The 21,850-nt window shown below is 49.0% G+C and overlaps 2 protein-coding genes across 2 annotated transcripts in view; one reads left to right on the top strand and one right to left on the bottom strand.

Moving 5' to 3' along the window:
- LIMS2 (LIM zinc finger domain containing 2) overlaps window positions 1–1,733 on the bottom strand; it is a 32,683-nt gene extending 30,950 nt beyond the window's left edge. The window contains exons 1-2 of the mRNA XM_027724968.2: window positions 1,633–1,733; window positions 1,194–1,369 (exon numbers count right to left, since the gene is read on the bottom strand). Of these exons, the coding sequence (XP_027580769.1) occupies window positions 1,194–1,204 (11 nt within the window). The 5' untranslated portion in view covers window positions 1,205–1,369; window positions 1,633–1,733. The remainder of the gene's footprint in view (window positions 1–1,193; window positions 1,370–1,632) is intronic.
- Window positions 1,734–11,712: 9,979 nt separating this feature from the next.
- Window positions 11,713–21,182, top strand: LOC113989947 (COP9 signalosome complex subunit 8). The gene is made up of 8 exons (XM_027724969.2): window positions 11,713–11,817; window positions 13,023–13,093; window positions 14,247–14,295; window positions 15,071–15,203; window positions 16,136–16,243; window positions 16,698–16,760; window positions 17,935–17,976; window positions 19,209–21,182. The coding sequence occupies exons 1-8, from the start codon at window positions 11,740–11,742 to the stop codon at window positions 19,286–19,288; spliced, it is 624 nt and encodes a 207-aa protein (XP_027580770.1). The 5' UTR covers window positions 11,713–11,739; the 3' UTR covers window positions 19,289–21,182.
- Window positions 21,183–21,850: the final 668 nt, after the last annotated feature.

Here is a 21,850-nt window from a genome sequence, read left to right as displayed (position 1 = left end):
AAATAAAATCAGCTGGCTTCATACAGCCACAATTCTTCCCAGGTCCTCTCTTTCTGTCTCCATTTAGAAGCTGGATAGGTACCCACGACTTGTGAACATTTAAGACTCTTGAGTCTGCCTCAAGTTGTAAGGAAATGAATGTAAGCTTGTAAATACACACCTATTTCACATGTCAGAAAAAGAAAAAAAGGAACCATTAAAGACAAGAGGCAAAACCCAGAAGTGTTTTGACGATGTACAATCACCCAACAGCATCAATTTGTCATCACAGAGAGCAAAAATTAACACCCACCTAAATCACAGATAAGCATATAGAATTATTCAGTATGTTTTCATAGCCAACAACCTACCAATCAGAAATTATCAAATTATCATAAGATGCATAATACAAACATCAACACATCACACAAAAGAAAAGTGAATACTTATACACAAACTACGTATTCCTCGTCGGGAAGAACAATGCTTCAGGATTACAATAATGATAGTAAGATTCAGGAGGATGAGTATCCTGAAAAGGGCACCCTGCTAATTTTAGTATTACTTTTTCATGCTTCTCATCTCCAAGACATATAACAAAAGCAAGCTTATTTTCACAAACTGCTTTATAACGTCTGGATTTTATTTGACAGATGGAAGAACAAAGGGACACTAAAGCACTTGTGCAAACCCTCGCAAAATGCTAGTAAATGCTTTTCCTACTGTTTTCCTCATTTATATCCATCAACTAGGTGACTTTACAGAGTTCTCCGCTATCAGACAGCACAGGTGGAGAATCAAGCTCCAGAGTTAAGCAGCTCTTGGAACATGTTAACCCCGAGGGCAGCTCGAAGGAGCAGAGAGTGCCTGTGTGGGCAGAGGGGCTGCGTGTGGGTGGGTCTGTGGGGGCAGCGATGCCGCCAGCCCGGGTCCCGCCATGGGCCGCACAGACCGGGCTGTTGGGCGGGCACCTCCGGCTGCTGCCTCCCAGCTCTGCTGCCGGTCCTCTCGCCGTGTCCCCGGGCAGCCGGGTGAGGCACAGCGGAGCAGCCCTGCGGGCCCCGCTCCGCCCGAGCCTCACGACAGCGAAGTGTCCTCCCCCTCGCCCTCCCCGCCGGGCACACCACGGCGTTACCCAGGGCGAGCGGGAGCTGCTCCCGACCCTTCCCCGCCTGCTCAGGGGCTCCCCGGGGCTCCCCCCTGCCCGGCCTTACCTGCCCGTCATGGCTGCGGGGCTGAGGGGCCGCGGGGTGGGACCCCTCTTCGGCTCGGCCGCTGCGGCCCCGGCGGGCAGCGCTAACCCCGCCCCGGCCCGGGCTCCTGAGGCGTGGGCGGGCGCCGCGGCCCGCGGTGACTCAGGGCAGCCCGCCCGGGCCCGCGCATGCTTTTCCTATAAAGGGAAAAAAATATGGAATAAAGAGGCGGCGGAGCGGGGGGGGGCACGGGGGGCACGCCGCTTGCCCCTGCCCCTGCCCCTGCCCCTGCCCCTGCCCCTGCCCCTGCCCCTGCCCCTGCCCCTGCCCCTGCCCCTGCCCCGCCGCCGGAGCCGTTCGCCCCACCGGGCAGCGAGCACAGAGCGGTACTGCGAGCCTGTCCCGGAGAGGGGCGGCGCTGGGCGAGCCGCTACCTGGTGTACGGTTATGTCTGACACACCTCCCTGAGGTGACTTTTTGTTCCTGCGATCAAAGCAGCCGCGCTCCCAGCCCGCCGGACAGGCTGGAGCGCTCCCTGCGCATCCCCGCAGGGGGAGTTTTACCCTCAGGGCAGCACCTCGGGAAGGCTCCTAGGAAGCGGTGATGGCAGCCGTCGCTGCCGAAGAATGAGGGATCGCGTTCCCTATGAGGGACACCTCCAAGTGCGACGTTTTTCGTAACATCTAAGCCCTTCTTGCCTGTGATCAGATGTTCTGTGACATACTGTATCAATGCTAAGGTGATCCACCAAATGGGATGGGGAGCTTCTGCCCAAAACCAATTTCAAGCGTTTTCGTCTTATGAGGTAGCCTGCTATGATGTGACTCACCACTGCTACATATATTGTTGCAGCTTGGGACTGATGATGGAAATCTGTGCTCTCTGTGTTTCTCGGTGTCCAAACATCTCATTTTTCAGCCCTGCAGTAAATATTTAGAATTGTACAGGTTAAATTAGCATTTGATGGGTTTATTACTTACTTAAATCAGCGTGAAGAATTGAGTTAGAGGGGTTTATTTTAGTTTAACTTTTGGCTGAGGAAAGAGTAATAGATAATAAGTAACCAGCAACTCAACAGATTTGGCTGAGGGCAACAGCAACAGACAAGCTCTTAGTCATTCTCTGCATCCCTATTCTCTCCCGTCATAATGGTTTCTGAGTGCCATCATGTCACGTCTTTACGCCTGCAGTTCTCCTTTAGAGAGAAGCACAGATTACTGGGATTGGATGTGCAAAGGAGACTCCAGGTATTTCCAAGGGGCTGGGAGGAGCATGGCACATGGCAGCACTAGGGCTCAAGCCACCTCCCAGCCACTGGGCCATCAGCACAGCCAATCCTTCCTCTCGCCTCCTGTGTCCAGTGGGGCTACTGTCAGCTGTATTGATCTCAAATACCATCTTTCTCTTACCAATCTGGCAGAGATGGACTTGCCTCCCAGGCAGGGCTTGTCTGCAAAACACACATCCCAGGGATGGGAACCCAGTGATGGGCACAAGGATGCCTGGGCAGCTCTCGGATGGGCATGGATAAAGGTCTGCCTGCAGTGCCTCCACCATGGGCTGCTCTGAAGAGGCACCATGAGATGCTTCACCCCAGATGGACCCCAACACCCCAGAAATACTCAAAGAAACCAGCTGGCACTAGGGAATGTTGGCACATTGTGTTTGCAGAGGAGCACAGACAGCAATTCCCGGTGCCAACCTCCCAGAGCTGCCACACAACCCCACGTGTGTTCCTGCCCACCCCAAATCTCTGCCCTTCCAGCCTGAGAACATCATCCATCATCAGCATTAAAGCCAAGGGAATCTTCCATCGCAGAAATTAAATCCCAACCAATAGCCCCCAGAAATACCTTAAAATAAAAGGTTTTAGTTGGACAAAGTTTTGTTTGTATTAAGTTTGGAGTTTTTCCAAACCAGAACTGCAGAACCCATGGAAAGCTTTAACAGGTGGGCCAGACCTGAGATGCCCTGAAGGTGCAGGTATGTGCATCCCTTTCCTCAGGGAAATGAACTTCCAGAGGCCACTCCTGAGGCTCAGAAATGAAACTGCCTTCCTGCACAGAGAGATGTCCTCACCTGTGCTCAGGTGCTGCCTCACCACAGGCCGGGAGCGTCTCCGGCCACCCCCTTCTCCTGGGCGAACACATCCCTGGAGCCCAACCTTGGGAGGGGGGGAAATTGGCTGAATTCCAGGGAACTCAGTAAAGTTACCCACAGGGACATCAGTGGGGCTGGGGGACAGGGTTATAAATAGCAAATTCTATGGAATATAAACCTGTCCTTGTCCCGATGCTGCTGAGCTTCCTTGCAACCTTGGATGGTTCCTGACAAACCTGGTGTTAGATCGGCAGCTCTGCATGGGAATATACGGGCTCCATGAGGTGCTGTGAGGCTATTCCAGCAGGAATTCATCATGGAGTTCCGGGCTATAGGTAGAATTAATCTAAACCAGCAAAGCTGATACTGAAACCCACAGAGAACAATCTTTGTGCTTCTGTGTCAGTGAAAGCCCCTGGGCTGGGAAATTTTGGCAGTCCAATGTGTGGAATTCTATGCATCACAGCAACCAGCATGACCCAAGGGGATAATCCAAGTCCCAAACAACTTCTTTCGCCTCTCCATAGTGACAGTGACCCTTATTTGGCCCTGTATGTTCATTCTGGAGTAGCGGTTTGTGCTGGTTTAGATTCCACGACTCCACCCACCGTGTGAAAACGTGGGGTTGTGCTTCTCTACTTCCAGCAGGTTCCCAGATACTCCCATAATCCCTTTTTTTTTTACTCTTTAGGTGAATTCTGCACAAGCCAGTCACCCATTCCCTATCCAGGGTGTAAGTGTTTGTGTCTGTCGCACAGTTGGCTCTGGGTGGGCAGGAACTGAGAGTAGGAGGCACAGGAGAGCAGATCAGCTTCCCAGGGAATCTCCAGGAGATGAAGCTCCTGGAATCTAATTTCCATCAGCTAAAAACATTCTTTTACTCATGAAGCCTGTGAGATAGGAGGATGTTCCTATCCTCACACCAATGACTCAGGTGTGATAACTCCCCTCCGGGGAGTCATTAAGCATCTTCACACCCAGCCTGAGGGGTCATGTCTGCTAATGGGCCACCAAGGATTCCAAAAATATCTCATGACTGTGGAACTTCCCGCCCTGGGGGAGGTACTGGGCATTGCCACTCGAACCTGAGTGTATATAATCTTGGGGTCTTGGGACTTCTGGGCCCACTTGTCGGATCCAGAGGAGGACCAGAACCTTGACTGGACTGCGACCACCACCCTCAACAGGACTGTGACCAGCACTCTCACCAAAAGGTTTTCCTTTCCTTTTACTTTAGACTCAGGGGGACCACGTGGGGCTCAGCACGGGGGGCCAACGAACATCACTCTGTTCGTGCCCCAGGGTGCTGGGTTATACATCTGGGTTTTGTGGGTTAAAACCAATTGTTTGTCCATATAATTGTATTTATTGTATTATTTTTATTAAATTGTAACTCTGACATAATCTCTTTTGAGTTGGGTTCATTTCTCCTGCCGGTTTACCTTTAAACCAGCACACTCATAATTCCCCAAGATTTAAATTAAATTAGAGAACAGCACAGACCTGTTCCATGGGAATGCTCCACTTCTCTTCCACTGATCATTTCATATCATGGAATCCCAAAATGGTTTGGGTTGGAAGGGACTCTTAAGGATCATCTCGTTCCACCCCCTGCCGTGGGCAGGGACACCTGCCACTATCCCAGGTTGCTCCAAGCCCTGACGAATCTGGCTTTAGACACTTCTGGGGATGGGGCAGCCACTGCGCCTCTGGGCAACCTGTGCCAGGGCCTCCCCACCCTCACAGGGAAGAATTCTCTCATAATACCCAGACTTTCCCTGTTTTCTGCAGAAAGTGGGCTGTGACTAGGGAATTGGCTCCAACAAGGCTGAGGATTGGTGCGGGCTCTGCGGCGGGGATGACTCCAACTGCTGGACAGGGAAAGGGGCTTTCCACCCCACTCCCAAAAAGCTGGGAAGGGATAACATCTGCCTGCGGCTGACTGGAGTTCCTGTTGGCTCTGGGGTTTCTGTCCCATTCGTGGCCACAAGATAATGCCAGAGTCATTCCAACCCTGGGAATAATGGACTGAACACCAACCCTGGAGGCTGTGCAGGGCAGGCTGTTGCCCATCAACCCCTGGTGCTCCGGATTAAATCTTGGCTTTAAAATGTTAAAAGAGTGGGTAGGGTAAGGGGTGGGGCCTGGGAAGGGCCGTGGCTATAAAAGGAGTGGGTGGGACCATACCACGATCAGTTCTGGGGCCCAGAGGGAGAGATCCAGTGCTGTGTTTGGGGGGCTCAGAACTGAGCCCGACTCCTGTGATTTTGGGCTGGCAAGCAGAGACCCAGAGTTGCCTTTTGGGGGCTCAGAACCAGCGTCACTTGGTCAATTTTTGGGGCGTGAGACACGTTACCATCTTTTATCTTTTGCATGATGTGATTCTCCTTTGATCAGAGAAGGCAGAGAATGCAGCAGGAGGGCAAGCTCATTTCGTTTCTGTGAGCTTCAGACTTGAGAGAGCTGCAAAGCATTTTGTTTTCAAATATTCCTACCAAACATAGTCAATTTTAACCTCCCTTGCGCACTTTTGGATCCTTCTGTGCTGCTCCTCCTCAGATCCTTTACCTGGGAGGGGTGGGCTCAGAAGCCCCTCCCTACTGGATGATTTTTACCTGTACAAGATTTTTTTTTTTCTCAGAAAAGCAATCAGGTCCAACGAAAATGTATTCTGTTTACAAACCATATGGAAAGCAGGTGATTTTGTTCACTAGTCTTGGGCTTTTCTTTTTTTCTTTAACCTGTTCTTAGGAGGACTGCTGAACTGGAAAATTAGAAATGAGGGAGAGGATGTTGCTTTTCATTTTTTAAGTATTGTGTTGGATTTTAGTACATCAAGTGTTACCACTGAAATATAATTGGAACGATGGAGCTTCAGCATTCTGCACTTAATTCTTTTAACGTGTTTCAGTGACTGGAGGTGCACGAAGTGCCAAATCCCAAAGCAATTACATGACTGTATGACTGTAACATTAAGTGCAACATCGTCGAGGATGCTCCTTCAGAGGGAGGAGGTGGGCAGGGATGAATCTGCTGATTCTTGAAGGAGTGTGGGAAGTGACCTTCTCCAAATGCACTGAGGGATCTTGGAGGGAGGTGGTGTGACTTTAGTCCCTGCCTTTCCCCTTTTAACTCAGGAATGAGTTGGGACTTTGGCCCAGACTGTGTGTTCACTGAGGAGAGAATGTGGAAGATGTGCACGAGCCAGGGCATCCAGCTGCTGTAGTGCAAGGATGTGTGTGATGCTTTTTGCTGGGTGGGCCAGTGTTTGCAGCCCAGTGTCTGTTTACAAAGGGAGGCCATGGACTGGTATGGCCTTTTCCCCCAATATTTTGAGGTAGCGCCCTGAATTGTTTTATTTCTACCTCCCTCCCGATGGTGTTTCCCACAGCAGCTCATGGGCAGTGCAGCTGCCAGAGGTCCCTGTGGACTAGGGAACAGGCAAAAACCCCACGGCAAAGGACAACCTGGATTTTGGAAATGGACAATTTAATGGCATCAGTTTGAGCTGTGCCACTTCACTGAATGCCAAAGGAAAATCCAGGACTTCTCCAGTGGGAGTGTTTTTCTCAGAGGTATGTAAATGCAGGCACAAGATTTTAGCAGAAAGAAAGTTCCTGAGATTTGGGGTGGGTTTTCCAGTTCCCTCTGTAAGTTTTCCCTCTCTCAGCCCTGCTGGCTGAGCGGGAGGAGCAGCAGCCACACGAGGGCTGGAGCTGTTGGGTGGGTCTGGGAGCCCAGACTGCCGTCCCGGTGCAGCCTGTCCTGCAGCCATCCCAGGGGGATGTCCCTGCAGCAGCGCCCTGGGGAAGGGAGGAGACATCTCCTGGCACTGCTGGAGCTCAGGAGCCTGAGTGGGAGGCGAGGCACTGTCCGAGCACTGCCCCTGTGCCTCGGGGCAGCTGCCAGCCTGTGGGACAGGAGCCGGGGAGGACTTCAGCCCTTTGAGGGGCTTTCCTGCCATCAGTTTTCCAGCAGAGCCCCCTTTTTGGGGGGAGAATGTACATTTGCCAAAGGCATTATTAAAGCAACGTGCTGCTGTTCAGGGCAGTTTGACTCGTTTTGTGCCTTCTTTAGGGGTGAGCAAAAAAGGGGGGGGTTGGAGCCTGGGGGGGGTGATGGTGTCTTTTGGGACAACCCAATGTCACTGGGAGAGCAATGACGGGGTGAAGGAGAATCACAGAATATTCTGGGTTGGAAGGGACCTACAAGGACCACCGAGTCCAGTCCCAAATGCAAGGCCCATATGGGATCGAAGCCTTGGTGTCACCAGCACCAGGCTCTCATCAGCTGAGCCACTCTCAGGGCCCCTCTCTTCCCCACCACGTGTGGGCCCTCAAACCCAGCGCTTTTCACCCCAAATTTGCAGCTTTCCCCCCCAGATTGGCCCCTTTCACCCCAAATCAGACCTTTTCACCCCAAAATCTGCGATTTTCACCCCGAATTCTCCCTCCAGACAGCAAAATCAGCCTTTTAAATCCCAAATCTGACTCCAGACCCAAAAATCTGCCCTTTTCGCCCCAAATCTGCCATTTTTACACAATATCAGCCCCTTTTCATCCCCAGTCTGCTACTTTTCACCCTGATTTTGCCTTTTTGACCCATATATCTGACCCTTTCACCCCAAATCTGACTGTCTTTGCATCAAATTTGCCCATTTCTGTCCCAAAATCTCCCTCCAGGCATCAAAATCAGCTTTTTTAGTCTCAAATCTGCCCCAGCCCCTAAAACCTGACATTTTCACCCCAAATCTACATTGTCCACCCCGATATTTGCCTCTTCAACCTCTAGATCTCCCTCAAGGCATCAAAATCTGCCCTTTTCACCCCAAATTTGCCCTTTTCACCTCAAAATCTGCCCCTTTCACCCCAAAATCTCCACCCAGACACCAAAATCTGATATTGTCACCCCACATCTGTCTTTTCCATCTCAAAATAACCCCTCTGGCTCCCCAGTCTGCCCCTTTTACCCCAGTTCTGCCATTTTACCCCAGAATCTCCACCCAGGCACCAAAATCTGATTTTTTACCTTAGAAATGTTCTCCCACTCCCCAAAATTTGCATTTTCACCCCCATAGCTGCATTTTTACCTCAATATCTACCCCTTTTACCTCAAGATTTCGTCCTGCACTGCCAAATTTACCCTTTTCACCCCAAGATCTGCCCCCAGACCCCTAAAAGATGAACTTTTACCTCAGAATTTCCTCTCACCCCCCTCAAAGAAGATGAGTGGGGAATCAAGAGGATCAGGTGGGATCCTCCAGTAAGGAAGGTTACAGTCCAAAAACGCCTGAAAATTCATAGGAAGGGTGTGTGTGGGTGTGTGTGTAAAATACTAAAACTTTTAAAGTTTCTAGCATTTGAAAAATACAAATGTGACTTTTGAATATATAAACGAAAAACCAAAGGGCTTGAAAATGTGAGAAGATGTGCCCGCTCTGAAGGCGGCAGAAAAAGCTCTGCGCACCGGGGAGTTTTCCCGGCCCTCTCCCTGTCCTCCCTCCGTCCGCGCCCTGGGCGGGCCGGGAATCGCCGCTGCCGCCCGGCCGGGACGGCGCGGCACTGCGCATGCGCGAGACTCCCTGGCGACACCTGCCGACTCAATGCAGTACTGCAGCACATGCGCAGTCGCTCCACTGAGCCCCAACGTCACGTGATACGCCAGGACAAAGTAGCGGCAGGTTAGCGCATGCGCACTATCAAAAACGAAGGATCTGTCACGGGGTAAGAAAGGGCAAAATGGTGACCATTCGCACATGTGTAGTCAGTCTTCACGGCCCCGGGCGCGGAAAGGAGCGAGAGAATGGGAGCTTCGCCTGTGCGGACAGTGCCATCGTGGGAGTTGAGAGGGGAGCCCCGGAATACAACTCTAAACTCGGGCAGATGGAGCTCGTCAGCCCTGTAAGGCCATCCATCTAAGAGAAGGTCACTCTAAACAAACCTACGTCCTGAGGACCTCGCTGCCACCGTTCAAGCTTACTCGGCCCTGGCAGATGAACCTTAGGATTAAAGGGCGGGTTTAGTTCAGCGCACACTCTGTCTCACCTAAAAAATCCATTGTGCAGGCTCGAAGGCCTTAACCGCATTTTTAGCCACCAACGCTCTTGTAACAAACGTGGGTAGAGCCCTTCCCAAATCTCCGTTCGCGAAGCCCAGCCATGATGATGACGTATGGTCAGTAAGGGCTCCCCGCCGACAGAAAGGCGCATGCGCACTGACCTTAATGACTCTCCGGTGCCGCCTGCTGATGAGAGAGCGGTACCGCAGGCAAAGAACCAGCGCTCGGCGCGGTTGCCCAGGGCGGGTGGGGTCGCGGGGGCGGTCCTGGGGTCATTTGGGCCGCGCCCGCATAGAGGGCAAGGGGAGCGGGGAAGGGGGATCCCATTTCACCTGCTGGAGCTGCTGAGTAAGGAAGAGCCACCCTGGGAACTCCCTGCCATGGCGTTCCCTGGGGAGCCTGACGGCCACCGCTGCCTCGCCGAGCTGCCTCCACCTCTCTGCCCTCTCGCAGCCGCAGCTGCCCGGGACGGTGCCTGCACGCTGTGCTGCTGCCTGGGCACAGCCCTGTGCGGGTCTGGGCTCCTGCCGGCCGGGCACCCCGTCACTGCTCCCTGCCTTTCAGGTTCTGCGCTGCCTGGACACGAGAGAATGCGGTGACAGGGTCCTGCAGATCCTTTCTAGGAAGTTGTGTAGCACATAGCGGCATCACCTGGTGCTCAGAGTCCTCGTGGTGCTCAGCAAGGATCCCTCGAGGATGAGAAGGGAGCAGCTGGTTGAAGCTGTGCCAGCAGCGTGCGGCTGTGCAACGCAGTCACTTGGACTTGGCTGGGTTTTGGCAACTGTGGCAGCTGCTCCCAGCTCTCCTCCTCCCCGTTCAGCTGCCTGAATCCTCTGGGGGACACGCCTTTGGCCTGTGGGCCCCGTGACAGCAGCGTGGGGCTGCACCACCAGAACAGTGTTGGCAGTGCAGCCATTCATGGCTTCACAGCACAGCACTGTGTTCCTCACAGGACAAGAGCATTTGTTTGGAGCCTGAGTGAAAGCCTTGTGGAGCTACTGCAGGATGCAGACAGAGATGTGGTTAGGTTGACCCTCTCTGTGTTCACAAATGTGCTCCAGAACAGGCTCCAGACACAGCTCCAGAACAGGTTCAACAGGAAATACATCCTAATATCCATCTGCACTGGCCTGCAGCTGGCTGAGGTGCTCAGGCCGCTGTTTCAAAACGTCTCTGTGCTCCCCCCCCATGGGCTCTGGGTACTGCCGGGAAACTTTGTGCCCTGTGGATTTTGAGGCCTGTGCCCACGTGGGCGTGGAGAAGCTGGTGCTGAGGTCTTTTCCTCTTTCTTTCCACCAGGACCACAGCAGCGTGCAGGAGCTCTCCATGGTTCTCTTCATTGCAGTGATGGAACTAATAGAGCGGGAAAAAAGCCCCTGAGGAACTGGGGGGCAGAGGCCATAAGCAGCCCCAGGCAGCCACCTCCTTCCCTGCCACCTGGCTGCTCTGGTGCTTTCTCGAGGCAACTCCCATCACTGTGGCAGAAGCCCTGGAGGCCTCAGCAGCAGGGTGGGCACACCCCCAAGGTGGCCAGGCTGGCCTGGCTGGGGACAAGCAGGGGAAGGGGGACAAGCAGGGGAAGGGGGCCCTGCCGGGGCACGTCCGCCGGGTGCTGCCGGCCAGGGGCAGTGGCACAGGCAGGGCTGGCAGCCAGTCCGGGCCCCCGCGGCTGCCCAGGCTACAGGGCTGTGGCCGACACCCCTCTGAGCCAGAGCTCTGGGCCCGCAGAGCTGCTGCCACCACGGGCAGGGCGCTGGGCTCCTCGGGCAGGGCTGTGCAGTCACTGCTGCCCAAGCTCAAAGACTGTTTGGACAACGCTCTCAGGGACAGGGAGGGATTGTTGGCGTGTCCTGTGCAGCGCCAGGAGTTGGACTCAATGGTCCTTGTGGGTCCCGTCCAGCTCAGGACATTCCATGATTCTGTGGTCTCTCCGGCCGCGCTGTTTGCTCTGCATGGCAGGGGGTTTTATGGGGAACAAGGATGGAGAACTGCCACTGTAAAACTAGTTTTAAAACCCATCACAAACAGGCACAAAGCTGGAAAAGCTGGAAAAGCACTTCCTCTCCCTAAAGTGTATCCCTTAATCGCATGTCATGTGAAATACGGGATAGGAGCACGTATCTCATACATCCCGCAATAGGCGACGTATACAGATGGAAAACTGAAAGTAATTACGTTTATGACACTGGAATTCTGCTTATTTCGCAGAAATAACGGGGTTTAAAAAGGATTAATCTGCGCGACCCCGAAAAACCGCAGCCGCCCGGCGCGCACCGCCCTCAGGGCGCCCCTCCCCTTGGCCACGCCCATTTCCCTGGCCACGCCCCCGCTCGGCCGCCCTGCGGTCCCCGCGCACAGAGCGCCGGGCGGAAGTCCCTGGGGGTGGGAGCGGAAGTGACGTCGCGGGAAGATGCCGGTGGCGGTGGCGGCCGAGAGCGCCGAGAGCTTCAGGAGGCTCCTGGAGCAGTGCGAGACTCGGGAGCTGGAGGTGCAGGAGCACGGGGAGTAGGGTGGGCAGGGCCTGGGGCTGGGGGTGTGTAGGGGGGTGTGGGGAGTGTGTGTGTGTGAGGTGCGCAGGGCACAGTGTTCAGAATCGTCCCCTGGGCTCGCCAGAAAGCCCTCGAGAAACTCTCGAGTTTCAGGCAAATTAGTGCATTTCAGTATAATTCTGTTGCCCGAGCAGCGTCCAATTGCTGCGGGCACTGTCGGGGCTCCAGGCAGCAGCCGGGGCTGCAGAAGTGGCACCACGGGCACGGCACAGGCTCTTCCCGCGTGGCATCCAGAGAGATTTATCCTTGGGCGGAGTTCCCAGTGCTTGTCTATACGTGGAGCTCACACATGCCGCTGCAGTGATCTGAAAGAAGGGTGGGCTGCGAATTTCGCTCTCTGGGAGCTCTTGCGATTCCGAGTTTAGATCTGGCTGCCTCAGCAAGTGGAGGGAAGCGGGTGATCCTGTGTGTGATCCCGGGCGCCAGCAGAACTTTGGTGCTGGGCACAGAGCTGTGCAGTGGAAATTCCATCCTGCAGTGGAAAAGGTCCCTGGTTCCAGGGGTGCAGCATCCAGCTCCAGCTGCTGTTCCTGTGCTGAGCCTAGGTGCCTCTCGTGTGCCCAGCGTGGTGCTGCAGCCTCCTGGTAGCCCTGAGTTCTGTGGGGAGTGCTGTGGACCTGGAGGGAATTGTGCTGGAAGCAGGAGCTGCTGCTGCCTCAGGTGATGGGCACCTGGGCCGAGAGGAGCAGGAGAGTGCCTTGTGGGGGTGGGAGAGTTGAGTATGGCTGCCCCTTCCAGCCAGGAGCTGTGAAGGTGCATTCCCATCCTTTGGAGGAGCACAGGGTACAGCTGTTCTCTGCCAGCTGTGCCTGAGGGCACTGTGGCACTGGGTGTGCTCCCAGCACTCCCTGGGAGGGAGGGCTGGTTCTGATTCCCCACATTCCTGTAAATGGACTTCCCTTCTGCCCCATTCCCAAGCTTCAGAGCAGTGGCTGGTACGTGGTTTGGGCAGCCTGAAGCTTCGTTGTAAAATACAACTGCATTGATATAAAAAAAATTGCCCAGACCTATGATGTGATTTGGAAAAAAAAACCCCAATCGGTTGTCTTGGAGTGTTCAGTTTTCATGAAACTTGGCTTCCTGCTCTGTTTTGTATCCTACTGCTCTAAAAATGTGTAACAGAACGATTTGTGTTTGTTTTTAGGCTCCTGGAGGAATTGCAACCCCCCTTGTTTATGGCCAGCTTCTGGCTTTGTACCTGCTGCACAATGACATGTGAGTGGCTTCTCTCCACCTGTGCCTTTAGTCCCGGGGTTTGTCACCAGTACCTTGAGCTGCAGTTGCCAGATTGTGAGGAATTGGTTGTGTGAGTAACAAAATGCCAGTGGGCAGTGCTGTGTTTAAAAGGAAAGAGTGATATTCATGGGATTAAGTCTCTTTGACCCCTCAATCTGACCGGGAAATTATTCTCCTTTGTTTGGTCCTCCCCACCCTTTTGAACTGTAGGGACATTTAGGATTAAAATTCCTTAAACAGTGAAGTTGGCTGCTTTGGGCAGTGTTAAACATTTCAGTGTTTTGATTTATAGCTGTTCAAGGCTGAATTTGTTTTGAGGGTTTAAATTCCAGCAGGATAACTCTGGACTGTCCATGTTAAAAATGAGGGATACTGTTGGCTTGAAGGAGCTAAATCTGCAGGAAGCAGAGATCCTGTGAGTTTGATCTGGTATGGGATTGCCACATCCCTGTATGAACTGGATTCACTGCACTTGGGATTTTAGTGAGAAATTACTGATTATTTATTCAAGCAGAAAAAATGTCACTGCCACATTTGCTTACCAAGCCCCAAAGGAAGCAGTGGTGTGGGGAATTCCAAGATTGGAGTGTTTTCCTGGATTGTAGATGTGTATTCTTCCAGGGCAAATTCCCTGAAGGCTGATACTGAATATTTAATGCAGATAACCTTGGTTCAGAGGAATTTGAGGTTTTACAAGTGTGAAGTTTTAGAATTGTGCTTTAATGAAAAGCAATGAGTCTTTTTCTTTATTTAACGTTTTAAATTTTAGAACTCGTAACCATTTCAGTTTGGCTTCTGTGCTCTACAGAGAACAATTACTAAATGTTTCATATGTCCCAATCCCCAGAATGTGTGTGGCAAACCTAACTTCTGAGAAATGCTGCACTCAAATGAAAAACCTCTCCCAAACTGGCTAAATGAGGCCATTAATGAACTGTTTGCTGTGTTACTTGAGTCGTGTTGTCTGCTGGAGAGTAGCTTTGCTTTTCCTCTTCAGTGTAAAATATTCCTGCCTAGAAGAACTGTTTCAAAGCACTGAGACTGTTCATGACAGATCAGAACAGACCTTTTGGTGTTTCCTTGCAGGAAGCATTTGGTGTCTGAGAATTATTTTAACTTCATTTTTTTTTAGGAATAACGCACGGTATCTCTGGAAAAGAATACCTCCTGCCATCAAATCTGTAAGTGCTTCATCAGCTGCCTTTTGGTGCTGTCATAGTTTCATGTAAGCTTGCAAATGGTGAGTTTTGACCTGAGAACTCTGTTTGTGAGTAGCCTCGGGCTCGGTTCTGTGCTGGGAACAGCTCACCCAGTGTGCTGGGCTTTAAGATCTCCTTGTCTGTTCCCTCTTTCCCTTCACAAGGAATCTGCTGCAGTAGAGTTCAGTCAATCTGTAGACTTTATAGTAGGAAGTCTCCTGATAAAGGGTGGTCAGCTGGGGAAAAGCAATGGATCCAACTCTGGGATGGGGCACATTCCACAGGAGGGGACAGAAAACCTTGGGCAGGACAGAGTGACTTCAGATAAGTTGCATCTCCAACTGGATAAACTTTCTGAAAGCATTTGTTTTCCACTTAATCTGGATCAAAGATATGTTTGGAGGATTCAGCTAAATATAGCACCAGAAATGCTTCCAGACTCCTCTGTTGTTAGATTTTTAATTTGAAATCACACATTTTACAAGAAAACAACTGTTCTGTAGCCTTGTTTAAGAAACCTCACGGTCAAGGTGGGACAGAGAGATAGTTCTGGAATAACTTTCTTTAAAGAGAAAAGTAGTTACATCAGCTGAATCAATGGTATCTGGACCAAAGTTAACTCAGAATCCTGCTGTATTTAGTGCACAGCAACACTGTGTGAAAACCTGGAAGTGGAAATGGGTTTATAGCTATGACCATTGTAGAGAAGACATTCTTCTGGATTAACACCTGGGAGGGGTTTTTTTTGTCACAACAGGCAAATGCTGAACTTGGTGCAGTTTGGTCAGTGGGACAGAGAATCTGGCAGAGAGACTTCCCAGGAATCTATTCAACAATCAGTGCACATCAGTGGTCTGAGACCATCCAGCCAATCATGGAAGCACTCAGAGGTACAAAATGGACTTGTGTGGGCAGCAGGGAATTGCCCAAAATGATTCCTGTGTGCTCAAACACAGAGACAAAATAGACAAATGACTAGTTATGAAAAATCAGAACTGTTGCCAAATTTTTGTAGGTTTTCCCGAAAGGATTTTAGATATCAGATGTAAATAAAAATCTCGTGACAATACCTGGTAGCAACAAACTAAATTGTTTTTATTAGGGTTGTGTCTGTGATTGTATATTCTTTCATACTGGAATTTCATAAACCACGTGGTTTGTTCTGTAACAGCAAAACTGACCATTAGTTACCCAGTTTTATCAGACTTCTAAGCAGTAATTTAGGGAATGTGACTTGGCATTTCAGAACCTTCTGACACTTACAAAAAGGTTTATCCGTTACCTGTGACTTGAGACAAACGTTTTGACAGTTTTAAAGACTGTGAAACAGTAACATGCAAATTCTTGCTACCAGAGGGCTGCACAGACTGCTAAGAAGCCTTCTGAGGTATTCTGCAATAACAAATTCTCTGTAGCTTTAGAAACAACTGATTTTTAGATGCCATTAACAATTTAATTAATTGTTGTAGTAGATTTTTTTTTTCTGCTTCTGAACTGTTTGACACACAAGCCTATTGCAAGTGGAGAATGCCTCAGATGCAGGGTTTCCTGAAGTGGTTTGTGTACTGGTGGGAGTGCCCAAGACCTGCATTTGGAGGTCATTGTGGGCTCAGAGGGGTTTTGTCCTGGCAGAGCAAGTTGTTGTCTCTGGCTGCTGACCGTAGTACGACAGTGAAGTGTGGGAGGGGAGGGGGAACTTCTGCAGTGCTCACTTTGAGGCTGGTAGTGGTTTTCCAAAGGCATCAGAATTGGGAAAACGTTCTCAGGTTTCCTACCTGTGGAGATGAGTCTCCATCTGCTTACAGTGTTTCTCTGTCCTTAGATGCCACCAGGAAACGAGCCTTTGCACTGGTTTCTCAGGCTTATACATCAATAGTTGCAGATGATTTTGCAGCTTTTGTTGGACTTCCCGTAGAAGAAGCTGTGAAAGGTACTTGGCATCTATTCCCTGAGTAGTTTTTGTATGGGTGATTGAGATCAGAGAGCTCTAAGTGATGATTAATAAAAACATGTATACAGATTCAGAGACTGTTACAAAGACAAGTGATGGGGCATAGAAATAATGTCTTTATTCTGGATAGTGGTTGTATTTTTTTTAAATTATTTGCCACTGGTTATTGTCTATTCTCCCCTTCTAGATGTTAAAACAATTCCATGGTGAGGGAAGAGTGAAACATGAAGCTAATTCCGTGTGCTTTCACGATGTTATTTGTTGAACTGCATGTTTAAATATAAGTATTGTAGTAAGAAATCTGTATTGGAGTTATGGCACAGAGGCAGTGACCCGAGATACTTTTCTACTGGCCTTAATGTACATCTTTGTTTTGCATGTCTAGCAATCACATAAGAAGACTGTTCTTACAAGTGTAAAAATGCTTTTCCAGGTGTGCTAGAGCAGGGCTGGCAAGCAGACTTTGCAACTCGCATGGTGATGCCTAAAAAGCCAGGTAGGTGGAGCTGTTATTCCATGAAACCTTGGGTTCAGCCTTTTCGAGGAATTAGGTGGCAGTTTTTAATTAAAACTTCGCCCAGAATTCTGTTAGATATTTTTTGGAGGCTAATGCTGCTTGTAAACATGGGGCATGTATAAATGTAAGGAAGTACAAAGTAGTGGGTCTGGTTTGGACTTCTGAGTAGTTTGGATTAAACTACATCCTCACATGAACTTTTTTAAACAAAAGCTGTCAGGATACACTGTGATTGCTCCTGCTCCTCTGCTGCTGGCTCTGACTCAGTGCCACATCAGCTGGGTGACCTGCAATGACATCTCTTAATCTAAGAAAGTTGAGTAAAAAATACACTATTTTGAACCTGAGAATTCTTTCAGGAGAATTAGAACTTCTTTGGGCAGGGATTGAGTGAATCCTTGTCTTCTGAGGAGCTCTAGCTGTTGGTGTAATTTCCTTTGCTTTTAAAATTTATTCTGCTGGATCTTTTCTTCACTGTCATTCTGCTGATGACAGAATTTCTGTTTGTGCAAAGCTTGATCTGCAGAAATACTTGGCTTTTTTTTTTTTTTGCTAAAGCTTTATCTGTGTTTGGCTGAGGCAAAAATAAATATTAAGCTATGAAAGCAGTATGGAATGACTGGTCTTAAACTGCTCTGTGCAGCTCTGGAAGAAGGAGCCAAATCCCAGCATATCTAAAAGGGCCAGACCTATTAGGCTAAGAAAATACACTGTTTGTAGGGGCAGTTTTTAGGTGTTCAGAGCTCAGAACAGCATAATAAAGATGTGCCAGGCAAGGTGTTGAAAGTTATTCCTCAGAGCACAAATCCAACCAGAGCCCTGAGCTTTTGTATGTGATCAGGTGGGGTTTTCTATGAACTGGTTGCAAACTAGGCAGAGCTTACAAGTACTGGGAACTACTTATATGTGGGGGATTTTTTTTTTTTTTTCAAAACTGAGTGCAGGAACTACTGCTGAGGCAAAAGAAGGAGGGTGGGAGACTGTAATCTGTTTTGAAGCAGCTAAGGCTTGGGTATTCTGCTTTTTATCTATGTGATAAAGTGTGATAAACAAACAGGTTTGATTTTCATTACCTTTGAACCCAGTTTTGACTTGCTGTATAGAACTGTTTAAAATTGTTCCACTGGACTAACTTCCATGTGTTTTTCTTCAGGTGTGCTGGAAGCTTCCTTGAAGAGATTTATTCCTTCATCAGGTATTTTTGTTTATATATAGTAAATGTGCATTTAGATGGATTTAAGGATTGTTACCAGCACCACAAAGTGGGAATTAAGTTCTAGAGAAGTGAATGTTGTCACTGCCCTCTCAAAAAACCCAAACAAATCACCCCAATCAGGTGTTGGGTAAACAGGAGCATTTATCCCTCTGTCTTCTTTCCCTCACGTTGTAAGAAGTACCTGAGATTGCTGAGATTCCCACTTCCATAGCTGAAGGAGGGAGCAGATTCCAAAGCAGGGGTAGAACAGCCTCTGTAAACCAAAACAATTTTGGCTAAAATTGCATAATGTGGGACTTCTGAAGTCCTTCTCCCCTGCAGAAACAGCGATTTTCTGGTTTTCCTCAGAGCTCAACTATAGATTGAGATGGAAGATATTATGTTGGATTCTCAAAAAGCTGTTTTCTCTTGTTCCCAAGACAGTGACAGCAGGTCTGAATAGGTGGCTTCCTGTGTCTAGCAGTTGCCAAAGTGTCTTAAGTATAGAGATTTAATTCCAGGAACTTGCTTTTTGAAAACGTCCACTGGATTGTCAGCCTCCTCTGACATGCAATTGCAGCCCTAAGCAGTGTGGATGCTCTCACTGTGTTCTGAATGCTGGCCTGATGACTCTGCAGGAAGAGTAAATGCAAATTTTCCTGCTACTGTTGTTTATATCTGCTTTTTAATTCCTAATTTATGTCCCTGGCCTTAGTCACCTGCCTTCCAACCTGTTGTTCACCCAAGATCTCAGGTCAGCTGGCACTTATCTAAGGCTCTGCATGTGCCCTCATTCTCCTGCAGCCCGTGCAGTCCTGTGTGTTTTGTTTGTCAGATCCCCCAGTAGATTTGTTTGGTGTCTTTAGAATGGCAGCTTGTAAGGAAAGGAGCCACCAAAGAGCACCAGGAGCATTTTTGTCAGGTGAAAGTACTGTCAGGCTTCATTATTCACACTTCATTATGTGCAAAAAAATTCTGGAGGCTGCTGACAGATGGGACTTGTTGCAGCAGTTTTTGCTGTTGGTAGCTCTTGGACTACTGAATGTTACAGATAACAGCAAACTCCTGTCAGCTAGAGCTGTGCAGGTAGAAGATACAGTTAAGGTGTGCCCCCAGGAAGCTGTTCAGCAGTCTGATGCATTTAATTTTTTCCTTACTGTTGTGATGGATGGTATTGCTGGTGGATTTGCTTCCTAAATTTCATGAATGATGCATTTGTTTTCTCTTTTTAGAACCTGCTGCGGTCCCACCAATTCCCAATGAACAGCAGTTGGCCAGATTGACTGACTATGTGGCCTTCCTTGAAAACTGATTACCTTGCTTCTGTGTTCAGAACAACCTGGGAACCCTGTGTGCTGAGAGTTTTAGTAATCTCAGATTTATTTTATTCTATATCTGTTAAACATTGCAGTGTCCCCTACTCAAATGTGTGAAGTCTCTAGTGTATGTTGGCCCAGCTCCTGTTTTGCCAAAGCCCAGCTAGCAGTAGAAAAACTCCTTTAACTCCTGTAATATTTATTCAGTAGGTACACAGCAGTATTACATAGTAAATTCTTATATTAACTCACAGCAGCAAGAGACAGAACCTTTTTCAGGTATGTTAGAAATGCAGAAGAAACAACTTATCTGGTGAGTAGTGCAGTGCTTAGCACAGAGCTATTGCATGTTGAATTAAAGGACAAAGAGTGGAAGACTGCCCTGCCCTATCTGCAGAGAGAAAAGATTTTGAATATTGAATACTTTTTAATATTACTGAACAAAAACAATTTTACAGTAACTCTCTGGCAAGCAGTTTTATGGCAAATTTATTGTTGATTTTTTTCTTGTTCTCTCTGAATTGTGAAATCTTTCTCTGATGTGAGAAATTTCACATCAGGTGTATTTTTACAGCAGAATAATTGGAATTGTTTAAGAAAGGCAAATCTACACTTTGAGGAAGAATTTTGACTTTTGGAAGGTTTTATTTGAGTGTCAGAGGACACCATATGTTTTGCTGGTAACTCTACACCTTGAGGTCTGTCATGTCTTTGTTGCCAAAACCAGCAGGAAATAACTGCTCAGAGACAGAATTTGGTCTTTAAGCAGCAAAGGTATTTATTTTATGCAACGTTGGAGAGCTACCAGTTCATGGGACAAAATAGCTGTAAAGTTTTCAGTGAAAAGGCAGGCAATTCTTACAGTCTTGGTGAGGGATTACAATATTTCACGTGAATATTCATTAAAATTACAACATCTAGTGATAATATTCATATTAGGCAGGGTTCAGGCGGAGCTTGAGGCGGAGTCATCTCCTTTTGGGGAGGTTCCTGGGGGTCCTTCCAACTCTTCAGCCTCATGAGGGTCATTTTTCTTTTCCTCATTGCCAATGAACTTTTCAGCTCTTCCTGACTATGTGCTAAGGTCTTGCTAAAAACCCCTTGACTCAGCTCTTCTTCCCCCCCCAGATGTCCATCCTGTCTAATTTATGACTACGAAGCTGACCTTTTTGTTATCTTTCATTAGAACAGAACATACCAAAGGCAGGCAGGCCTCTCGGAGCCTGGTACCTCCTCTCCCTTGGCTAATCCCATAATACCTGTTCTCTGTCACTTTTAACCTAAATGTAGCATTCCTCAGAGTGGGATCTGTGAACTCCTTCTCAGAGCAAGATCCCAGCATCTAAAAATGCTGTGTTTCATCTTGGTTCTTCTCAGCACATTGGGCCAGGATCTACAAGAAACAACAACCTTTAGCTGTCTTTAAGCTTTCTGGGTTCCCCCTGCAGTTACTGGAGAGGAATTTAAAGGCTCAAGTGGGATCAGAGAGCAGCTGGGAGGGGATGGATGATACATTGTGCTGCAGTGTCAGTTTGAGGAACGTTCTCTGTGTCGGAGCAGTGCTGTGTTAGTCTTGGGAGCTGAGAGTGGATTTTAGAAGCAGACATGACTTTCATTCCCATTTGTGTTATGTTGGTAAAAAGGAAAAAGGGTGGCGCTTTAGAAGGCAGCACATGCCTTCATTTGCTTCTCCCCCATTTCCTGTTCAGGGGTTTCATGGAAGCTGGCATGTGTGCCCTGTGTCGTGATTGTTTCCCCAGTGGGCAGTGCCCACTGTACATTCTCTTGGTGGGGATGTGTTAGCAGGGGGAATTGCAAACTGCTCTGCTGCCTTGAGAGCTCCCTTTATATGGAAGCACTTTCTCAAAATGATTATTTATTTGAAACCCACTCAAGACTTGGATTTCTAATTTTATTGTGAATGATACTGAAGGATATCTTTACTCTGACCTTGTGTACTTGATATTTTAAGTTCTCCTTAGAGTACAGTTCTGGTTCGGTGAGTTTTTATATGAATTCTCACTGGTCTAATTTGGGTGGCAATAGGCAGTATAAAAATACCTCTGCCTGTGCCACGATGGGGATGGTCACCTCCAAAACAGGGGTATGGACAAGGCAGAGGTGTTTAACCCTTTCTTTGCCTCTGTCTTCAACACGGATGATGGACCAAAGTGGGGAGGAGGGGAAGGGGAGTCCCCAATAACACCCTCCCCCCCAATTTTGGGGGTCCAGGGTGTCTCACTCCTCCCTTTTTGCGCTCCCTCCCACCGGGCGTGGGGGGCGTGGCTGCCTCACACAGCCTTTAAGGAAAATCATAAAATTTAAAATACTAAAAAAAAAAAACAAAAAAAACAAAAAAAAAAAAAAAAAAAAAAGAAAACAAAACCAACCAAACAAAAAAAAAAACCCAAAACAACACAAACCAACAAAATTAAAAATAAATACGACTTCGGCTGGGGGGGAGGGCGCGCGGCTGCAGTGCCGCTCACGGCCTTATCCACCGGGGCCGGGGCCGGGATTCGAACCTGCGGCTCTGGAGGACGACGCGTTCCCCAGGC

The sequence above is a fragment of the Pipra filicauda genome, unplaced genomic scaffold (assembly GCF_003945595.2).
Source record: "Pipra filicauda isolate LSUMZ 115617 unplaced genomic scaffold, ASM394559v2 scaffold90_size2875636_pilon, whole genome shotgun sequence".
Lineage (NCBI taxonomy): Eukaryota > Metazoa > Chordata > Aves > Passeriformes > Pipridae > Pipra > Pipra filicauda.
Note: the sequence above shows the minus strand (reverse complement) of the source record. Positions and strands in the feature narration are given on the sequence as shown.